This window comes from Trachemys scripta, chromosome 2, assembly GCF_013100865.1.
Source record: "Trachemys scripta elegans isolate TJP31775 chromosome 2, CAS_Tse_1.0, whole genome shotgun sequence".
Classification (NCBI taxonomy): domain Eukaryota; kingdom Metazoa; phylum Chordata; order Testudines; family Emydidae; genus Trachemys; species Trachemys scripta.
This window is the reverse complement of record NC_048299.1, coordinates 204,234,641-204,254,142: the sequence shown is the minus strand read 5'-3', so window position 1 is coordinate 204,254,142 and position 19,502 is coordinate 204,234,641. Positions and strand designations below refer to the sequence as shown.

The 19,502-nt window shown below is 40.3% G+C and overlaps 1 protein-coding gene across 2 annotated transcripts in view; it reads right to left on the bottom strand.

The window, feature by feature from the left end:
- Positions 1 to 19,502, bottom strand: part of LAMA3 (laminin subunit alpha 3) — a 186,041-nt gene that overhangs the window by 23,572 nt on the left and 142,967 nt on the right. For both annotated transcript variants that reach the window (XM_034762779.1, XM_034762778.1), the window contains 14 exons: positions 16,168 to 16,218; positions 15,456 to 15,607; positions 15,039 to 15,149; positions 14,822 to 14,933; positions 14,167 to 14,334; positions 12,184 to 12,380; positions 10,315 to 10,431; positions 9,885 to 10,039; positions 8,188 to 8,329; positions 7,593 to 7,692; positions 3,018 to 3,134; positions 2,743 to 2,922; positions 1,705 to 1,847; positions 330 to 506 (listed from right to left, as the gene is read on the bottom strand). In XM_034762779.1, the coding sequence (XP_034618670.1) occupies positions 330 to 506; positions 1,705 to 1,847; positions 2,743 to 2,922; positions 3,018 to 3,134; positions 7,593 to 7,692; positions 8,188 to 8,329; positions 9,885 to 10,039; positions 10,315 to 10,431; positions 12,184 to 12,380; positions 14,167 to 14,334; positions 14,822 to 14,933; positions 15,039 to 15,149; positions 15,456 to 15,607; positions 16,168 to 16,218 (1,922 nt within the window). The remainder of the gene's footprint in view (positions 1 to 329; positions 507 to 1,704; positions 1,848 to 2,742; positions 2,923 to 3,017; positions 3,135 to 7,592; positions 7,693 to 8,187; positions 8,330 to 9,884; positions 10,040 to 10,314; positions 10,432 to 12,183; positions 12,381 to 14,166; positions 14,335 to 14,821; positions 14,934 to 15,038; positions 15,150 to 15,455; positions 15,608 to 16,167; positions 16,219 to 19,502) is intronic.

Here is a 19,502-nt window from a genome sequence, read left to right as displayed (position 1 = left end):
ACACACAGTAAGCCCAAAGCAAAGATTTTTACAATGAAGTCCATGGTTGCAAGTTAGGGTCACTGCCAAGATTAACTGGTGGCATCCATTATTGGGAAATAACTTTTGAGGCAGAACAGCAGGATAGGAGAAACAGATATTTGGAGAAACAGATATTTGCCCAAACAGTTATGTGTCCAGTGGAGGAAAGGGCTATGTTTCTTCCCAATAAATGTATTCCTACACATAAAAAAATTAAGCTAATGGAAGTTATCTGCATTGACATCCATTCATACTCCAAAATGCATTTTCTGTTCTAAGTATTGGAGTAAATAAAAAGAAATACCTACATCCTTATTGCCCAGGTACATTACAAACATATTTGAAGTCTGTTCCAAGCTCTCTTGTCTTGGCAGAGGTCTTTGGAGAAAAAAAGAAAGGGAAGTATAGCCTCTCAAATCATCCAGATCACTTGGAGGTCGAACCTCTACCCCAGAACGACCATTGAACCTCATGGGAAGAGCAACCTACCAAGAAAAACAAATACAATAGGTTAAACATTTCTACCTTTAAATTAAAAAAGGCATCACCTCCCTAACAACACTAGTTTGTGTCTGTGCTAAGTGACCTATGACTAACAGCCTAGGTGGCCATAATGTACCCACTTAGCCCTGGATTGCCACAACACTGCAAGATCTGACTCTAAACCAACACAATTATACACAAGTGTAGGTACTACTCTGGTATTACTAATACTTAGTACTTACGCAGCACTTTATATCTTCAGACATTAACTAATCAGTCCCCACAACACCTTTGTATTGTAATTATTATTCCCATTTTACAGCTGAGGCAAGAAAGAGTCCAGGTCAAATGGAGCTGTCAGTGCTCAACACCTCTGAAAATCAGGCCTCTTATTCAGATGCCTACACATGGATACAAATGCCTCACTTTAGACACTTGGGTTGAAATTTTGGTCTCAATGCTTTGCTCAAGCCCTAGAAGTCAGGCCCTTTGCTCAGTTCCTTAGCTTCACTGCCTGTCAGGTACTACAACATGTAGCTAATAAAGATATACAATACCAGTATTTTTGAGAAGTTCTCTTTAGGCCAAGATCTGAGCAAAATCTTTTTCAGTGTGGACCACATCTTAATGGAGAGTGTCTCATGGACACTTGCCCTGTTATTTGTGATCACATCATCCCGCGGCAATCAATGGAAAAATAATACTATGAAAGTAATGTATATTTAGCTGCCTTTTAGTGCAATATAGCGGTTAGAAACAAACATCAGCAGCACTATGTGATCTGCCAGCTCTCTGTGGATCACCAGGGAATCACAGACCAGTTTGAGAACCTCAGTTCTGATCAATAGTGACTGGCTTCAAAGAGCAGCATCCAGCCCTCCTTCACTGGAGAGAAGGTCACCACAACAAGGAGCCTTTGAAAGGAGAGGGAATACCAAAATGGGAATTGTAGGGACGATCTTGGCTAGGGGAGGGACCTTGGAGTGGGACAGAAGGAAAGGTATTCTATACTGTTGTATCTATTTTATTCTGGTGCCCACCACCACAGTATCTAAAGTGCTTGCTAAAACTAGTGGTTTAATTTTTATGTAGTATCCTTCATACATATTATAACAAAATATTTTTTCAGAGGGGATTGAAAGCATCCTTGTGTACAAAAATCCCTAATGTCAAGCAATCACGGACGTTTTTGTGACAGACCTTGTTTGCAGCATCTCTGGCCTGCTGAATGAGCTCTCTTATGCGGTTTACATTCTCAGATATGTTGCCTATTGGCATCAGCTGTTGGTTGATGCTCTCAATCTTGTTAAACAGATCCGGGAGCTTGCTTGTTAATTTCTTTACTGTTATTGTGATGAGAGAAAAAAATTATTGGAGGACTGGAAAGGAGGAGAGATACACATGCCAAAAATGCCAATTCTGATAGTCTTTATCACAAGTCTCACAATATTTGGTGTTTCCTTAAAATCCCAGCTCCTGGAGAAAACATTACATGAGAATCTCAGCTTTAATTTTTTAAAAAAAACTAAGTTTTTAACCCTCATGGTTGTGGAGAAAAGCCTGAAAATGTGACACAAGTGCCTAAAGGCTTAAAAGCCAAATAAAAAGACCTCCAAATTTATTATTTTTTAAAATCTCATGATTTTAAGTCAATCTTGTGGTTTTTGGATGCTAGGGGTTGGCCAAATTTGCTATACAGACGGTTGGCTATTGTAATTCTCTTTTCATGTACACTTGTGTAAATCAGAAGTAGCTCCATTGGTGCCAGCAGTTACACTGGAGTAAACCACTTGTAAATAAGCAGAACATCTGGTCCACAGTGTTTCAAACAATGCAGTTGTGCGTACATAAAATACACCATCCAGAAATTCACAATATTTTTCATTGTTATGGTTTAATTATCCACCTTCTCATAACACTATTGTTTTAAAAGCCACTTTCATTCAGATGCACTGTTCTCTTATTATTATTACATCATTAACATGGGGTTAATTTCACATACTCTATTTTATTTTATTCCATCAGACTCAGATTATACAGAGCTAAAAACAAATTCAGCATATAAATTTCTTGGGGCAATGACTATACCTCTTATGTTTGTACAGCACCTTGCACACAGTGGATGCAACCAGAAACAAATAATAATAATAATTATCACTACGTCTACTTGATTACTCCTACAGAAATTCGAGAGGCATTAAACAGCACTTACTAGCAAACAGCAAGCACAGCACCCACCTGAATTGTTTGCTTCCGTCAAAGCCTTATTGAAGTCAGCACTCTGATTGCTTCCGTAGGTGCCCTTTATTTTTTCCACGTCTGCTTTAATTGGGTTCAGTTCACCCAGTACATTAGCAGTGATATCATTGGCATTTTTGACCATGTTCTTTGCACTGGTAATGACGCTGTCTATGTCATCTAAAACACACACACACACACACACAAAAGTCTAAGTAAATACTTTGAACAACGGCAGAATAACACAAAGTAGATGTGCTTAGTAAATGACTGACCTCTGTTTATCCCATTGAGATCATTTTGAAAAGAATCAAGGTTCATCAGCAGTCTGTTCTTCTTCCCTTCCACAATACCCAGTCTCTGCTTTATATCTTCAAGAGTTGGATTAATATCTGCAAAACAGTGCACTATGAATCAGCCTGGTAGGTGTTATACAAAGGTGCCCTGGCCATCTGGTGGAATGGCAGCAGCACTCTGCACTGTCACATGAGCATTGGGCACATACCTTTCCCATCTGGTTAAAAAACTTAGGTAGTATTATAGATAGTAACCAGGGGTGAAGATACTCATTCTGCCCCTCAGAGTAGGAAAAAAATAGTGATGAAGGCAGCTTAAGAGAAGGGCACAGATTTTGGGGATACATTATTATGCATATTCAAAACATTATAATTATATATTATGTATATGATGCACAAATAAAAATACAATGTCCCACTCAACTCTCAGTAGAGGCTCCAAGTAGCTGAGTGTGCACAGCAATGCCACCTCCCAAGACCTTCGGCCGCCATGGTAAATCTAGTGATGGTAGCTAGCAAAGATAACTGCTAATGAAGGGCACTTCTGGCTCATCAGATGCTTCTACCATCATTAGACTAGGTGAAGAAAATGAAAGAGGAGAAAATCTACTGAATTTCTACCTAAGCAACCACCTGGTGACAATGAACACACTATTTCAACAAAGAAGGCTGCAGAGGAAGCCTGATGGACAAATGAAGAACGTTGTGCTTGTGAACTGCAGATGGAAATGTGGTTGTGCAGATCATTTGTGGCCAAGATCAGATCAGATCATGAGTTAGTGCTGGTTTCAATGACATTGAGCAATCAAAAAAGTGGCAAGAACTAAGTCTAAAATGTAGACAAACTGAAAGAGACAGATATCAGGAAAAAATACAAAGAAGCCATATGTAAAAACATCATGTCTATGGTGAAAGAAGAAAAGAACATTGAAGAGACATTGAACAGTGTAAAAAAAATGGTATTATGGGAGCAGCTGAACAGGTGTTGAGCTACAAGGCCAAAAGAAAAGAAATCAAGATGGATAATGGATGAAATGCTGAGTAACAAGTGTAGGAAGCTGAAGGAGAATAAAAAGGAGGATGTAGGATTGTGGCAAGTTATGAGAATGTATGGGGCATCCCTGAGAAATTGATCAAGCTGATGGAAAACATCTACAGCAAGTTGATGAATGCAATAGGCTGATCAGAGAGAGAGAAAAAAGAGAGCAAAGAGAGACAGAAACAATAGGAAAAGTAAACAATGTCAAGAAGCAGAATACGTGAAGAAAAATATAACACACAAGATAATAGAACTGAGTGGTACACATGAGTTGAAGATGTCAACGGTGAAAGACAAGTGCGGACAAATAATTGAGGATAACCAAGCCAAGAATAAATGATGGAAAGAATATCTTGAAAATCTGTACAATGTGCAGAACTCCAGAGATGAAACAGTCCTGGAGATGCTTCCAAGTACACCTAAGGGAGAACAGACGCAGGAATTCTCAGAAGAAGTAGTAAAGATTTCAATAGAAATGTTGAAAAAGAAAAAGTGCCAGGAAGTAACAACATAACAGCAGAGCTGCTGCAAATAGGCAAGAAACACGTGGTAAAAGTGATCCACAAATTACTCAACAAGATTTACAGACAAGAGCAAGTGCCTAGCGAATGGGAGAAAGTGATAATTGTACTGATCTATAAAAAAGGAGACAAGAGTGAATGCAAGAACTACAGAAGAATCAGCTATTGAGTGTGCCAGGAAAAGCATTTATCAAGACATTGCAGAGGAGAATGACGAGGTATGTGGAAGTGGCACATGCAGATTTAGAATAGGATGAAGTACAATATATCAGCTATTTGTGATAACACAGATACAGAGAAGTACACAGAACACAATTGAACCTGTTACAACAACTTCATAGACTTCAAACAGGCATTTGATAGCATTTGGCAGAAAGGACTGAGGCAAGTTATGAGACTGTATGGCATCCCTGAGATATTGATCAAGCTGATGGAAAGCATCTACAGCAAGTTGATGAGTGCAGCAAGAGTAGACAAGAAACAGATGGAATGTTTCAGGACTACAACAGGAATGTCGATACTGCTGTATGGATTGGAGTGCGAGAGTATGAGGAAAGCCAATGAATGCAAGATTTGACTGCAGAAATGAACTTGCTGAGGGAAATACTCAGAGTTTCAAGATTGCAGAAAATAAAAAATGAAGAGATAAGAAAATGGCAAGGGCAAGAAACATTGAATAGATGTGGTGAAGAATGACATAGACCAAAAAAGGTTTAAAGATTAACAATGCTGTGAAGTTGGCACAAGATAGAAATTGGTGGAAGGACTTCATTAGGCCCCTTTGTCGTTGTTGAGATGATGGATGGGAATCAAAGATGAGAAGAAGTCATGAAAGAAGGGAATGGAAAATAGGGGTGAAATATTATACTATGACCTATATACTGTAAGATTGTATGCTTGTGTATCTGCTGGGCTACCTGCAATGAATGTATGTGCGCATGTGTGTGTGGACCAAGGATCTCTCATAGGATGGAACATCAGAACTGCTCAAGTGTGTGTGACCATGTCACCCTCTATTGGCTGCATTCCAGAAAGGGTAAATGCTCTACTAAACATGCACCATTATGAATGTTTCTCGGGTTACTGCTAGTACAGAATATATTCTTGGATCAAAATAACAGCGCAGAAAGCCTACCTTTGCTTTTTATGAACAGTCCTGTCAATATTGTGCAATTTAAGCTATTCAGGGGTTTGGCAAACAGAAGTGCACGGCATAATCCCACAGGCATGTGTGTGAAACATAGGATACCCGATAAAACAAAGGGACAAAAAGCATGTACAATACATGGATCCCGTTTCAGTTAAAGTTGCTGAGATGCTTTACTGCAGAATCAGATGTTACACTATAAGGGCAAGAAATGGAGACACCCTCCCTCTGCCTCTCCCAAGGGAGAGTAGCTTTTGTTTCCATAAGAGCCCCACTGACAACGGCTGCTGAAGGAGTTAATCAGTGCATTCCCTCGCCTCCCCGACCACATCCTTCCTTAGTTAGTGCTGCCCACATTTAGGAGTGCACAGGCCTCCTGGAGCCCCTCTGCAGTGGCCAGGTGATTTTAACTCATACTTTATGTCCCAATCTAAAGGATTTTTTTAAAACACTTCTGCACACACCCATAATAATACAAGTAGGTGCATTCTTATAGATCAGTGGCACTGGTCAGTGGATTATATCTATTATATATAACCTTTTTGAGTGACTAGCCCCAAATCTTGCCTTACCTTTTTTCCTGTTTGAATATTTTAAATGTAAGTGTTTTAACCAGATCAAAATGTTCCTACGGTATTAGGATTCTGTTCTTGGAAATGATGCTCAACCTTTCTGAGACATTCAGAGTCCACTAAGCAATATACTAGATAGGGGAAACCGAGGCATAGAGAAGTTACAGTGACTTGCCTAAGGTCACCCAGCAAGCCAGTGACAGAGCCAGGAACTGAGCCAATATCTCCTGAGCCCCAGTCCAGTGTTCTATTCATTAGGCCCCACGGCCTACCCTCCTTGCCTTTCTGGTCAGCGACCAAATCCTATCAATACCACAGTATATTTTACAGTCCCTTTTGTCGCATTCTTGGTTAAAGAGCTCTTATTACAATTTGAAATGTGTTTACAGAACTGCAATGTCCTGGGATTTCCCAAGAAGTATTAAGAACATAAAAATAGCTCTACTGGGTCAGACCAATGGTCATCTAGCTCAGTATCCTGTCTTCCGACAGTGGCCAATCCCAGACACTTCAGAGGGAATGAACACACCATGGCAACTATTGAGTGAACTATCCCATGTCATCCATGTCCAGAATCTGGCGATCAGAGGCTTAGGGACACCCATAGAAAACCATTTAAAATGACACTTTAGGAATATATTTAATTTTTAATCTATATACAAGATTTAAATTATACTCAATCTCTGGCTTCTATCAGCAGGAGTGTCAGGAAGCCAGGCTTAATATAAACAATGTGTTAGTTTGAGGTACCTAACCAAATTTAGTTCTAAGACTATAAAGCATATAAAATGTAATCGTACTGATTTTGCTGGGTTTAGGTAACTCACTCACCCTATGACCACAGATCTTAATTCTAGATAGCTATATCTTGATGTAAAAACACACTGACTTTTTGCAGTGAAGATAGACCCTTCTACTTCAATGGGAGGTAAAGGCTGAACTGAACAATTTAAGAGCGGGACCGCAGCAAATTGAAAGATAAGGTCTTGTTGTAGAAGAGAATTGTAGAGGAGGGGGCAATGGCAGAATTTGGCATCCTACAGTGTGGACCATGATTAAATTGAAGAATCCACTCCTCACCCTCTTGCAGAAGGAACTTCTAAACCATAGTATCGTGTTCCATTATAAAAGGTAAGAATTGAGCTACCCTCTCCTGCTTACAGGTAAGTGTGTGTTACAGTGCTTTGCTAAATCAGAACCATAAACAGTGACTTTTAAATGAGAATTTCTAATACTGTATCAACATTCTTGTTATCATCATGCTTTTTACAGTACCTTGTAATGTCTTTTGTCTCATTTGTGCTTGATTTAATAGATTGCTGCTTTCAGTGTTCAGTCTCCTAGCTTTTCCTGATAGGTCTTCCCTCTCCACAGTCTGGTGATAAAGCACGGTACTGTAAGATTAGTTTTATAATTGAACTCAAAGCAGAAAAACAAATCAGAAGGAGTAAAAATTAATAATCTAATCTAGTTTAAAAATTAAAAGGAACAAATGTTTCCAACAAAAAGAAGACACCCCTCCCTTCACAGTTAGTGCTACTGGTGAAGCCCTGAGTATTACACAGCCCTTTGTCCTTGAAAACAATGTTTGTTCTTAGCGGAAAACTGTCTCTTCTGTCATCTTCTTGCCTATGGACCAATATTCAGACATTGGTAGCACCTAAATTGTGACCCATAATGCACATGCAAAACCAACATCTGAATATGAAGAACAGTAATTGTGCCTGCAAAAGAATAATTTCTACGTGCAAATATATGTCTTATATGTGTACAATGAGGCAGGCACGGGTTCAACTTCAGTGCCCAGCTAATTATAAAGATCACCTGTTTGTAACAAAATTACCATCGTCTGACAACATAATGCCCTTACCAGTAAAGCTGAATCAGCTGCATTTACAGCTTTGTTGGCTGCTTCCTCAGCTGCATTGACGGCATTAATAATATTTTCATAAGCAGTAGCAGCTTCCATGGCACAGTTCACCAACTCATCACTGCTGGCGTTTCTCTTAATTCTGTGGAAAACAGGGTGAAAAATACAACCATGGGCAAAAATTGCAGGCTAAAAAAAGAATGACTTATTTTAAACAGCATTTAATCTAAATATTTGCTAATTAATGCTGATGAAACAAATGCAAATGTTTTACAACAAAAATGGACCAACAGCAAATAGTATTTTGACATAAGGGGCCAGTTCTGGTCTCCAGTAACGCTGCTTTACACTAGTCTGGTGCTGCAAAGCAGCATTTAAGTGAAAAGGCTTCCTGGCAATTCCAACAGGACAGTTCAACATGGCCAGCTCTGTGCCACCCCCATCACAGTCCCCGTGTAAGGACAACCTCCAGTTAATCCCCAGCTGCTGGAACAGCCCTTGGGGGGCCACGGACAGCCTAGCATAAGACAGAATCACTTCAGGGCTGCTCTATCTTGCACCGGGAAGCAGCCAAGCAGCCCTGGAATCAGGGAAATGTAAGAGACAAAAACCTTTGTGCTCAATTCACCTGTGCAGTGCCAGGTTGATATTTATGACAATACTGTTTTGCTAACTGAACAAGCTGCACGGACAACTGGAAGTTTTCAAAAAAAGTCTGGACAGCCATCTGTCTTGGGTGGTTTAGACACAACAAATCCTACATCTTGGCAGGAGTTAGACTAGATGATCCTTGCAGTCCCTTCTAACCCTATGACTCTATGAGTCTATGTTCTATGATTCTAACTAGCCAAAATCTCACAACCGAATTTTTGAGCAAAGTCATTTCCATCCAGATGGCATGTTATGGAGGTTACTTTACTTTTGGGGAGTTTTCTTATTAGTATTAGGGCTACGTGAAAGTTATTTGCAAAGAAACAAAATAGAGTTCTGTCCTTTTTTGCTTCTTTAATACATATACAGAAGGTCTCAAAAACTTTATTTATTTTAAGAGTCTCTCCCTTCCCTATCTATACTTTACCTTAGAAATATCAAGTATATCAAGTGTTTTGCCCTGACTTTCCTGGAGGATTTATTGGAGCACCAGAAAATTAGTGTGAACTTTTACTGTGAGCAAATAAAGGGACAGAGGTGAAGATTCTTCAACAAAGAAAAAACTTTTCTCCCAACTGTATGTCAGGCATTGGAGTTAAACAGATATCAATAAAATCAAGCAAAAGGAAAAAAGGCATTTTAAAAAGTTTGACTAAAAATGACTAAAATTTCCTTCCTTTCTCAATATTCAGGTTTGACTCCCTTGATGCTCATGACCACCCCATTATAATTTATTTGTATTGCGGTGATAGCCCATGACCCAATCACAATCAGGCCTTATTTGTGCCAGATACTGCACTCAAGTTCCCAGGACCCTGAAAGAGTCTTTCAGGAAAAAGAGACCAAGACTTAAGACTTAAATGTCTAAGACAAAAAGCAAGCAGAAAAAAGAAAACTTTACACACCACAAAGCAGCAAAAGGAAGGACAAACCCATTTTTTTCTATCTTTACAGGTCACTTTAAAGGGAAGTGAAATTATGCACAGTACATTACAATATTGTACATCATGTACTTGAACCGTTCATTTACAGAAATTAGAACATACTCAGCCAGTTGTCTTGCCAGGTCTTGCAAAATCTTGGCATGCTCCTCTGCCCTCACCACCAGTGGCTCTTTGCTGGCTGATAAGGAAAGGTCCTTCAGTTTTTCATTCAAGTCCTTCCTTGCGCCATCTAGTTTGGCAGCTAGATTTTCATATTCCTGTGGTTTTATAAAGAGAAATCTTATTTTTATTTCCACATATTACAAAGTGTCTGATAGTCAGCACTTCGCCCTTAGTCTTGCATGTGAAGTAATCCCCATTTCCTTGCACAGCTGTGTAGAGCAAAGGAAAAAAGAAAACCCCTTTTCACAGACTGCAGTTAATCGATCACATTATAATCTATCCCATTATATTTTTACTTCAGTTAGAATGATGTAAGTTTTTACTCAGTATTTTTTTAATTTAAAATGTCACACATTTTGATTAACTATACCTCTTTGCTCTTCTGCAGTAATCCAAGTATGCTGTTAGTCTGGGACAAGGAAGATTGGGCAGAGTTGAGATGAACCAAGACATCGTTCTGTTGTTTATTCATCACTTCAATTTGTTTCTAAGGAAAATTGGAGGGTTGAAAAGCATGTGGTCAGTTCAGCTATTAGGGATGGGGGGAAATCAAATGATCATCTAGCCAAGCTAGTTAGCAGCAGCATTTCCAAAGCTCTCATTGCTGTATTATCTAGGTGCCTTTGGGGGATCTAATGACTTACTGGTATTCACAGGTATTTGGGGAAATTTATATTAGCACAGCCCAGTTTGTCAAGCCAAGCAAGGAGCCGACTGGAGCTTTGTTTGCCTATCAGTGTATAGACATAGCTAGAGAAGCCCTAATCAACTCCTCACACTGCCTTGAAGCATTGACATCCTGGGCCTCTCTCCTCTCAACCCTGGAGGATATAAAAACAAGAAACCCAATAGTGACCTAGTCCCCCTCTCGCAAACCTTCTGGAAGACTGAAACCATCTCCAAGTTGGACTCCCTCTTTGGGTCTTACCAGTGAGGGAAAGGGAAGGCTTTCCAGCTTGCCCTCTCTGGAAAGCTATCAGGGGAGAATGAATGAAGATGCCTGGTTCCAGCATCTCCTGCTCAGTGGAGGGATCAGTGGGGAGAAGAGTCCTACAGCAGCAAGTACAATGGCCCTGGGGTTGTGGCAGGACAATGCACATCATACTCACAGTCACATGGTATTTGTATCCAAGTGTGTGCAAGTCTTCCCAATAGTAGGGTCTGCAATCAACCCATCTGCCCCTCTAGCTATCTTATCAAATTTAATCTTATCACAAATACACAAACATTTCAACTAGTGGCAGAGGCAAAGGCAAAAATGGATTAATGATCTGTGCAGATACATCCACCATTTAAGACAGTCTGTAAATATTTTTAGCTGTATTGTTAGAGGTGATGCCTTACACTGACATGTAATATACTGAACAATTGTAATGTACAGTTGACAGTAGTGATTCTACTGTCCAAGAAGTGCTAACAAAATAGCTGAAAACTTAGCTTTGATAAAACAATGCAGTGTCCTTTGAATCAGAAATACTATTTGTTTAAGAGAATACAGGCTATAATATGCTTACATTCCTTGCATTAATTCCATGTCCGACTAGTTCCGTTTATTCATTATAACATCTACAAGAGTTCGGGGGCTTATTAAATATGTGAAAAGTCTAACTTACTTTTTGCTGCATTAGGCATCATCACAAACAGTGCTGCAGCATTTCTGACGAGGCATTATGGCAGGCAGTGCTTATTTATCAATAATTAATAACTAGCACTATTTAGTGATTTTCATCCACAGATATCAAAGCAGGTAAACAACAGTGGCTAAGCATCATTATTCCCATTTTACAGGGCAATGGAGGCTCAGAGAGGTTAAGAGACAAGCTAAGAACCATACAACAAGACAGTGGCAGGGTCAGGAACTGAGCCTAGAGCTCCTGACTCTTTGTCCTGTGCTCAGTTTACTACGCTCACAGGAGACAAAATGAATAATTATAGCTGAAGATGGAAATACTCGGAGCAGAGAGTATCCAGATTCTCATTTATACTAAATCCCCTCTACACCACTTTGGTTGTATGAATGGGCCTTTAAGTGGGATTTAAGTGGGAAGGGGCCTTTAAGTAGGACAGTTGACACCCATTTTGAGACCTCTTTGCACTGCCAGAGAGGTGGAAAGAGACATTAGTGCAAATGGGAATCAAGCTCAGAATGAATAGAATTTGACTTTACAAGAAGGCCAAAAGTAAGACAGAAATATTTCCTTCCATCTAATAAGTCCAGTTTTTTTAAAAGTGCTATTACCTTAATGTTTTCCAAGAGCACTCCATTATCTTTGTTTAAGTTTTCAGCCTGCTTCGTTTGGCCCGTTGCGTCATTCAGAGCTTCACGAAGGTCATTGAGTTTGGATTCATATTCGTTTAATGAATCTCTTATAGTTTTAACAACTCCATGGTTTTCTTGCTGGTGCTTTTGTAGCTCATTCCTAACACGCTCCAGCACTGCAAGATTAGAATTGAAAAAGATTCGCAGAAGCAAAACAAAATTAACTTTACCCTGTGGGGTTCTGCCTTTAGGATTAAATAGCCCAGGCTTCTGAGATGCTGAGTATTCTCAACAAATGTAGTTTCAGTGTGTGTCATGGGCATCTCATCCCATCAGTGATAAATGTGCTGCTTTTGGGATCCAGAATACTATGGATAATTTAACATGACAAATCAGCTCTAAATGAAATATGGTTGAAGGTGAACTTTTGGAAATACTAGATTAAAAAAAAAAACCATTAATCTAATCCAGCTTCATCACCAAAGAAGGCCAGGGTGAAACTGGGTGAAGCCATCAGCTCCAAAAGTGCAAAAAGTCTAAATCTATATTTAAGTAATGCTGAAGCTGTGCCACAAACTGGGGCTTTACGATCTACTCTACCCCCAGTGATGGATGAGTTACATGACTGACTCCTATGTAGCACTGAGAGGACATTGTCATGGTTAAGTCAAGCAGCAGGCCAAATTCTCGCCCAAGGTACATCTATGATACAGTGTAACCAGGAGTTTGGTAGGGCACCTCAGCAGTCACTTGGTTCCAATCTTGGAGAGAAAACCCCTCCGAAGGAGGCTACGTCTACCTTTCTTCTCCATTGCACCTCCTTCCCAGCAGAGGAGTGTGTGACCCTGCCTTCCCACCTGTTAATTCGAGCAATCTGAAGAACGTTATCAAGGGAGAATGGGTTTTTCCTTATGTCCCAGTAGAGATGGCAGAAGGTGGGGTGGGAGGTATTCCCACCCAGCAGTGTGACATATGGGATCTTATGGGCCACACACAACTCAGAAATAGAGCCGTCAGCCATGGAGAGAATGGATCTGTTAGGCCAAAGACTTCCTATCATGGCAGAGGGAAATACGGTCACAGATGGAATTCTGTGCCCCTATTACACAATTTTTGTCTACAACCTTAGATACTGTATGTAGGGGCAGCATGCTCTGCTCAGATGCACGACATCGTGTATGCCAGACAAATAGATTTCATGGAAATCATGTATGTACAGTTTGTGCAGTGAATGACCTAAGGAATCCTGCTGAGCCCTACCTCACTCAAAGCCGGATCCAGCACCCACTGAAGGCTATGAGAGACTTTCCGTTGATTTCAATGGGGCTTGAATTTGGTTTTACTGCACACATAAAAAAATTGCCAAAAGTACATATGCTATTATATTGGATTATACTATTTCAGAAATAACATACGGTCATATAATAATAGACCATATTATAATATGGAAGCACATGGAGAGGACACAAGACTGGGGTGTAACCTTAACTTTTGTACTTCTTGACCCTTGAGTGCTCAACTATACTGCTTTAATAGTTTCTTAATGTAGATTTTTTTTATGGACTATCTACACACTATATTATTGTATATAATTTATGTTTACACTGTTTCTATGCTTTATAATTAGCTAGTGGATAGATGAATATAGGACTTTTTCATTTAGATTCATTTAGAGATCAAATAATGCATTAGAAATCAGACATCAAGACACTATTTCAATTTTTCCCCAGTTTAACTTCTTTCATGATTACATTAAACGTTCTTAACCTCCTTCAGAATCACTATGGTCACTTGAACAAAAGCTGATGACTGAAATACACTGCAAAGGTGAGATCAGATGCTGAAATTCCATATCACTCCCTGAGCGTCATCATTTGTAGTTTCTTATGTTTCAGCCATAAGATTTGAACATTTTAAACTAAGCAGAATAATGAGCTAAGAGCTCAAGAAGGACCCCCTTACAGAGTTGAGCTTCTCTTCTCTCCCTCTCTGCATCTATTTGCAGTTGTACAAAGTTGCGTTTTCGCATCTCTCTCATCATCTGTTCTGCTTCAGCCAGTTCCTTGGCAGCATCCCCCACGGGCAATCTGTTGCCTTCTCCATTGGTGCCAGCTATCTGTTCCACGAGCACTGAAAAAAGGAAATACCACATTCAAAGAGAGTAGATACTTAGATTTACACAAGGGAGACAAATCCCAGAGCAGCTCTTCTTTTTAAGCACATAAAGTCCAATCTTGCCTTCGTTACTGAGGGCTTGTCTACACAGACACTTTGTCCATGGCAAGCTGGAGTGTAAATCTACCCTCACCTAGCCTGCCATGAACTAAGTTTCTGTGTATACCCAGCTGTACTTTGAAATGGGAGTAGATTAAAGCGTACTAAGGAACTTTTAGTGAGACAAATTTAGGTTAATTAAACTGAAATTTATCAACAGTAATGCCACTGAAGCTAGTTGAATTGCACCAGGTTTGAAGTATGCCCATTGTGTCTAACTTTTTATTTTATAAAGATGATTTCTGAACTCTTCTCAAATTTCAGAAGTTAATTAAAATATTGTATGTATGGTGATGAGATTTTGTAAAATAAAACATCACATAACAATAGAAATCACCCTTACCCTGAATATTGATGATGACAATTTGTATTTTTGAAACCAAATCTTTTCCTTTTTGATTAGTCTGACCAAAATTATTAAATAATGTCTCAGCTTTCCTGTAATTCATTTCAACCTAACAAGAGGGGAAAAACAGACAATTAAAGATAGCACAGAGCAGACAAATTAATATTTTGTTATAAAAAGAGACGATTATTTTTACTTTGTTTTAGTAAGTCACCTTTTCTTGTAGCGCATTTACATCCTGATTAAGATTGATCAAATCTGTCTCCAGCTCATCTACCTTTGAGCCCTGATTCAGAACAGTTGAACGGTAACTGTTCAACAAGATCTGAAAATAAAGAAAAAATGTGTACATGAGTAAACCAAATCTACCACCTAGAGACAGTATGGAACTGGAGCACAAGGACTGTATTTCTTCTAAAAAGTTAAAATACACTGGGCCAGATCGTCATCTGGAATAAAGATCAGGATTGCTTCATTAATTTCACAGGTGACCAATTTACACCAGCCGGTCCATTGAATCCAATGTATTCCCCCAGCAAACTGACATGAAATTCTAGTGTTCAGACGCTAGTCTACACATCAGCTAAAATCTATTCCTTGAGGCTTTTTTTTTTGGTTGAAGGTCACTTACTTTTAACTCCTTGGTGCGTGTTTCCAAATGCCTCATCTGTCCCAGTGTGTGGGTGCTTGCATTGACGTTTTGCAGCTGCGACTTAATCAACTGAAGCTCATCACCCATTGTGCTCAAATCTTTCAGCAAAGTAATTACACAACTATCACAAGCTGAAAGGGAAATACCACAAGCAAAAGAAAACAATGAGATTCATAGAATCATAGAATCATAGAATATCAGAGTTGGAAGGGACCTCAAGAGGTCATCTAGTCCAACCCCCTGCTCAAAGCAGGACCAATTCCCAGCTAAATCATCCCAGCCAGGGCTTTGTCAAGCCGGGCCTTAAAAACCTCCAAGGAAGGAGACTCCACCACCTCCCTAGGTAACGCATTCCAGTGTTTCACCACCCTTTCATTGCTATTTTGTGCAGAGAACATTTCAGTGGTCACAGTGAATGTAATGGAAGCCCTTTGATACTCTGTCACCAGGCACTACATGCATAACAAATGCAACAGCAAAGGTCACAGTACTGAAAGTGACTAAATCCAGAAATAAGGACGCCCACCGGACTCTCTTCTTGTCTGGCATTTTCACCCTATAACGTTTTTTCCCCATCTCTAAGTGCTTGGCTGATTCTTGTTTGAACTGGTTCATGGTTACTGCCATTATTGTTGCCTTTTCTAGTTTGTCTTCTTTCAAACAATCATCAGTACACCATGTTATTACCTACCATCACAATCTTCATCGGGATCCACATCTTTTGGATCTTGGTTTAAGCATTCTGAAATCAGATAAATATAATCAGTAACCAAGACATTATTATTAAGATTTTGTTATATTAATTTTTGTCTTTGTAAAAAATAATTTTAAACTTTGCACTCTAAGCCAGGGGTCAGCAACCTTTCAGAAGTGGTTTGCCAAGTCTTCATTTATTCACTCTAATTTAAGGTTTCGCGTGCCAGTAATACATTTTAACGTTTTTAGAAGGTCTCTTTCTATAAATCTATAATATATAACTAAACTATTGTTGTATGTAAAGTAAATAAGGTTTTTAAAATGTTTAAGAAACTTCATTTAAAATTACATTAAAATGCAGAGCCCCCCAGACCGGTGGCCAGGACCCAGACACTGTGAGTGCCACTTGTAGTAAGAGGAGGCCCTGAGACATAAACCCTTGTATCAGAGGCCCGGTATGAGGCCTAAGACCTGATCTAAAGTAATGGTCAAGACTTTGCTAACAAAAAGCAAAGTTAAGCTGTGAGCCAGAGGCAGGCCCTGCTCACAGAAGCCGGCAAGGAAAGGGCTGATGCTGAAAAAAGATACATAGCTAAAAGGTACTGGACACTAGATATCAGAACATTCGGATACTTGCACATTCCACACAAATAACAAGGAACAGGCTGACCCATCCCAATGACAGGGCCAAAAGGGTAATATGATGGATAGAGTTGTTTTGGTCAAACCAACATGTACAAGATGAAAGGCGGCACCTTACTACGTAAAGGGGTTGTACCTTGCTACATAGAGGGGTTGCACCTCAATACGTCAGGAGTGATGTGTAATCTGTTTGTACCTGTGTATAAGAATACATCCCTGAGTGGATATCTTTGTCCAGCCTAGGGGCCAGTGGAAAGTCCTGCCACTGACTGAGCTGAGTCCATTGTCAAGGGAGCACATATGTACTGGCTAGCCGCACCTTAGCAGCACCTTGGACTTCGTTTGCCCGGGAGCTGGAGACTGTGCATCTCTAAAGGCTATAAACCTGCCCGACGTGCCTTCGTACCTTACTAGAGTCTGTGGTCATCGGGGGTTCTCTTGGGATCTGCTGTGTCAGCTATCTGTGCAGAGCTGGGGCAGCACACAGAGGGAACACACGCACGCAGCCGATTGGTATCAACATTGAACAGAGCAGAGCACCACACCGGTAGATCTGACAACACCACTGAAAATCAGCTTGCGTGCCGCCTTTGTCACGTGTGCCATAGATTGCCAACCCCTGCTCTAGGCCATTAAAATGTGAGGGCAGACTCTGCAAATCTGTTTTTCAAGGATAAATAATTTTCATGTTATAGGAGCCGAAGAGCCAGATTCATTCAATCGGTGTAGAGCAGGGGTTGGCAATGTTCGGCACGCGGCTCGCCAGGGTAAGCACCCTGGCAGGCCGGGCCAGTTTTATTTACCTGCTGACGCGGCAGGTTCGGCCGATCGTGGCCCCCACTGGCCGTGGTTCACCGTCCCGGGCCAATTGGTGAACCGCGCCCAGTGGGGGCCGCGATCGGCCGAACCTGCCGCGTCAGCAGGTAAATAAAACTGGCCCGGCCCGCCAGGGTGCTTACCTTGGTGAGCCGCATGCCGAATGTTGCCGACCCTTGGTGGAGAGCATTGTGCAGCATGCCCAGTTATGGAAAGTTTGCCAATGTGTGTGTGTGTTGTGGTGGCACAAGGCTCCTTCAGTCTCAACCGTACCAGGGGGCTTGCAGGCAAAGTGGGCCGTGCTGCTGAGAGATGGGACATGGCCAGAAAGGTAAGAGATGTTTTGGTGGAGCTCCTATGGAGCACCCTAGAGAATTTAAAGCTGCTCTTCTTCAGTGGAACCCCAGAAGAAGGGGAGTTTTCACACAACTCTGCCCTACCTTGGGGGTGATTCCCCCAGCAATTTGCAATTTCATGTGCTACAGAGGGGTGAATGTGCACGTACCATATACTTTAAAATGAGAAGTTTTCAGTGATCTTTACTAAGACTGTCAGAATAAAGATCCTCTAAACTTGGTATGCTATCCATGCTGGGAAAAGAGTAAAATAGAAATCATTCACTCCTGATGCTGATTTGTAGCCACAGAATTCACCTGACCTTTGTGGATCTATGCCGAAAAGCAACTCGGTGAGAATGGCGTTGTAGGGCTCCATGTTTATCATTTCACCATTAATTTCTATTAAAAATGTGCTAACACTTCAAAAATAAATATATATATTTTATCTAATCATCAGATCTGCAACTCAACCTAGGATTTGAGAGTCAAGGGCGTATACAGGCATGACTGCAGATGTTACCCAGGAAATCATTTTGTTGATGATTCACAGGTAGGAAGAGAATCCAATTCACCATCTCTTAGCTAAACTGGCTCTTCAATGCTTAATGGGTGTGAAACGTGACAAAAAAATTTTGTCACAAAGAGAAAATATGACACAAATATCTATGTATAATATACACACACAAGGAAAAGATCTGTGGTGTAAGATGATGTCATTTTTACACGGTCACTTTTAAGAATAGAACCAGGTTATAAGCCCCAGTTCAGGAAAACAGCATGCTTAAATGTTTACCTGACATGAAGCTTTAGTGATCTGTAAAATCACAAGGCAGCTGTACTTTTATAACACAGCTGTTCACTTAAATCTTGAAGTTTTACCCAATGAAAATAATTCAGGTATTTTCTCCTGGTTGACATGGGGATATGGTTGAGTTTGTACCTATGCCCTCAATATGCCAGTGCTGGACCTCATGTGAAATTAAATGGATTTAGAAGTATCCAGGATGTCTTTTCATTATTTCCCTTTTTCCTCTCCACAAAAAAACATGGACCACAATTAAGTTTCCATAGTAAAATACAGGCAATAAATGAGACAAGGGTTCTTTAAGCTGATCACTAAGGGTTTACTGTGAGGTGCTAATGCCGTCAATTCCTGTTGAAATCTAAGGGAATTGAGGGCACCCTATACCTTGAAGGAGGCACTTAGGACTGGGCTCCCTGCTGCCAAGAGTCAATGACAACTTTCTATGTGCCAGACTACAATGTTAAAGTAGTCTACCTTCTCCTTCACCATTTGCATCTTAGATCACTGGTAAGTTCAATTGATTGGTAATGGACACTTCACCAATGTCAGAGGGGAGACAGGAGTCACAAGGGAACTACTGCAAGAGAAGGATGGAATTTATTCTGAATACAGACACACTTGCACTCCTGCAGTGTATTATCCAGCCACCACTAGAGATATTCCAAGCAGTCTCCAAGAAATGAAAATTAATTATGACTTTTATTACAGTCTCTGGCCCAATTACAGTAG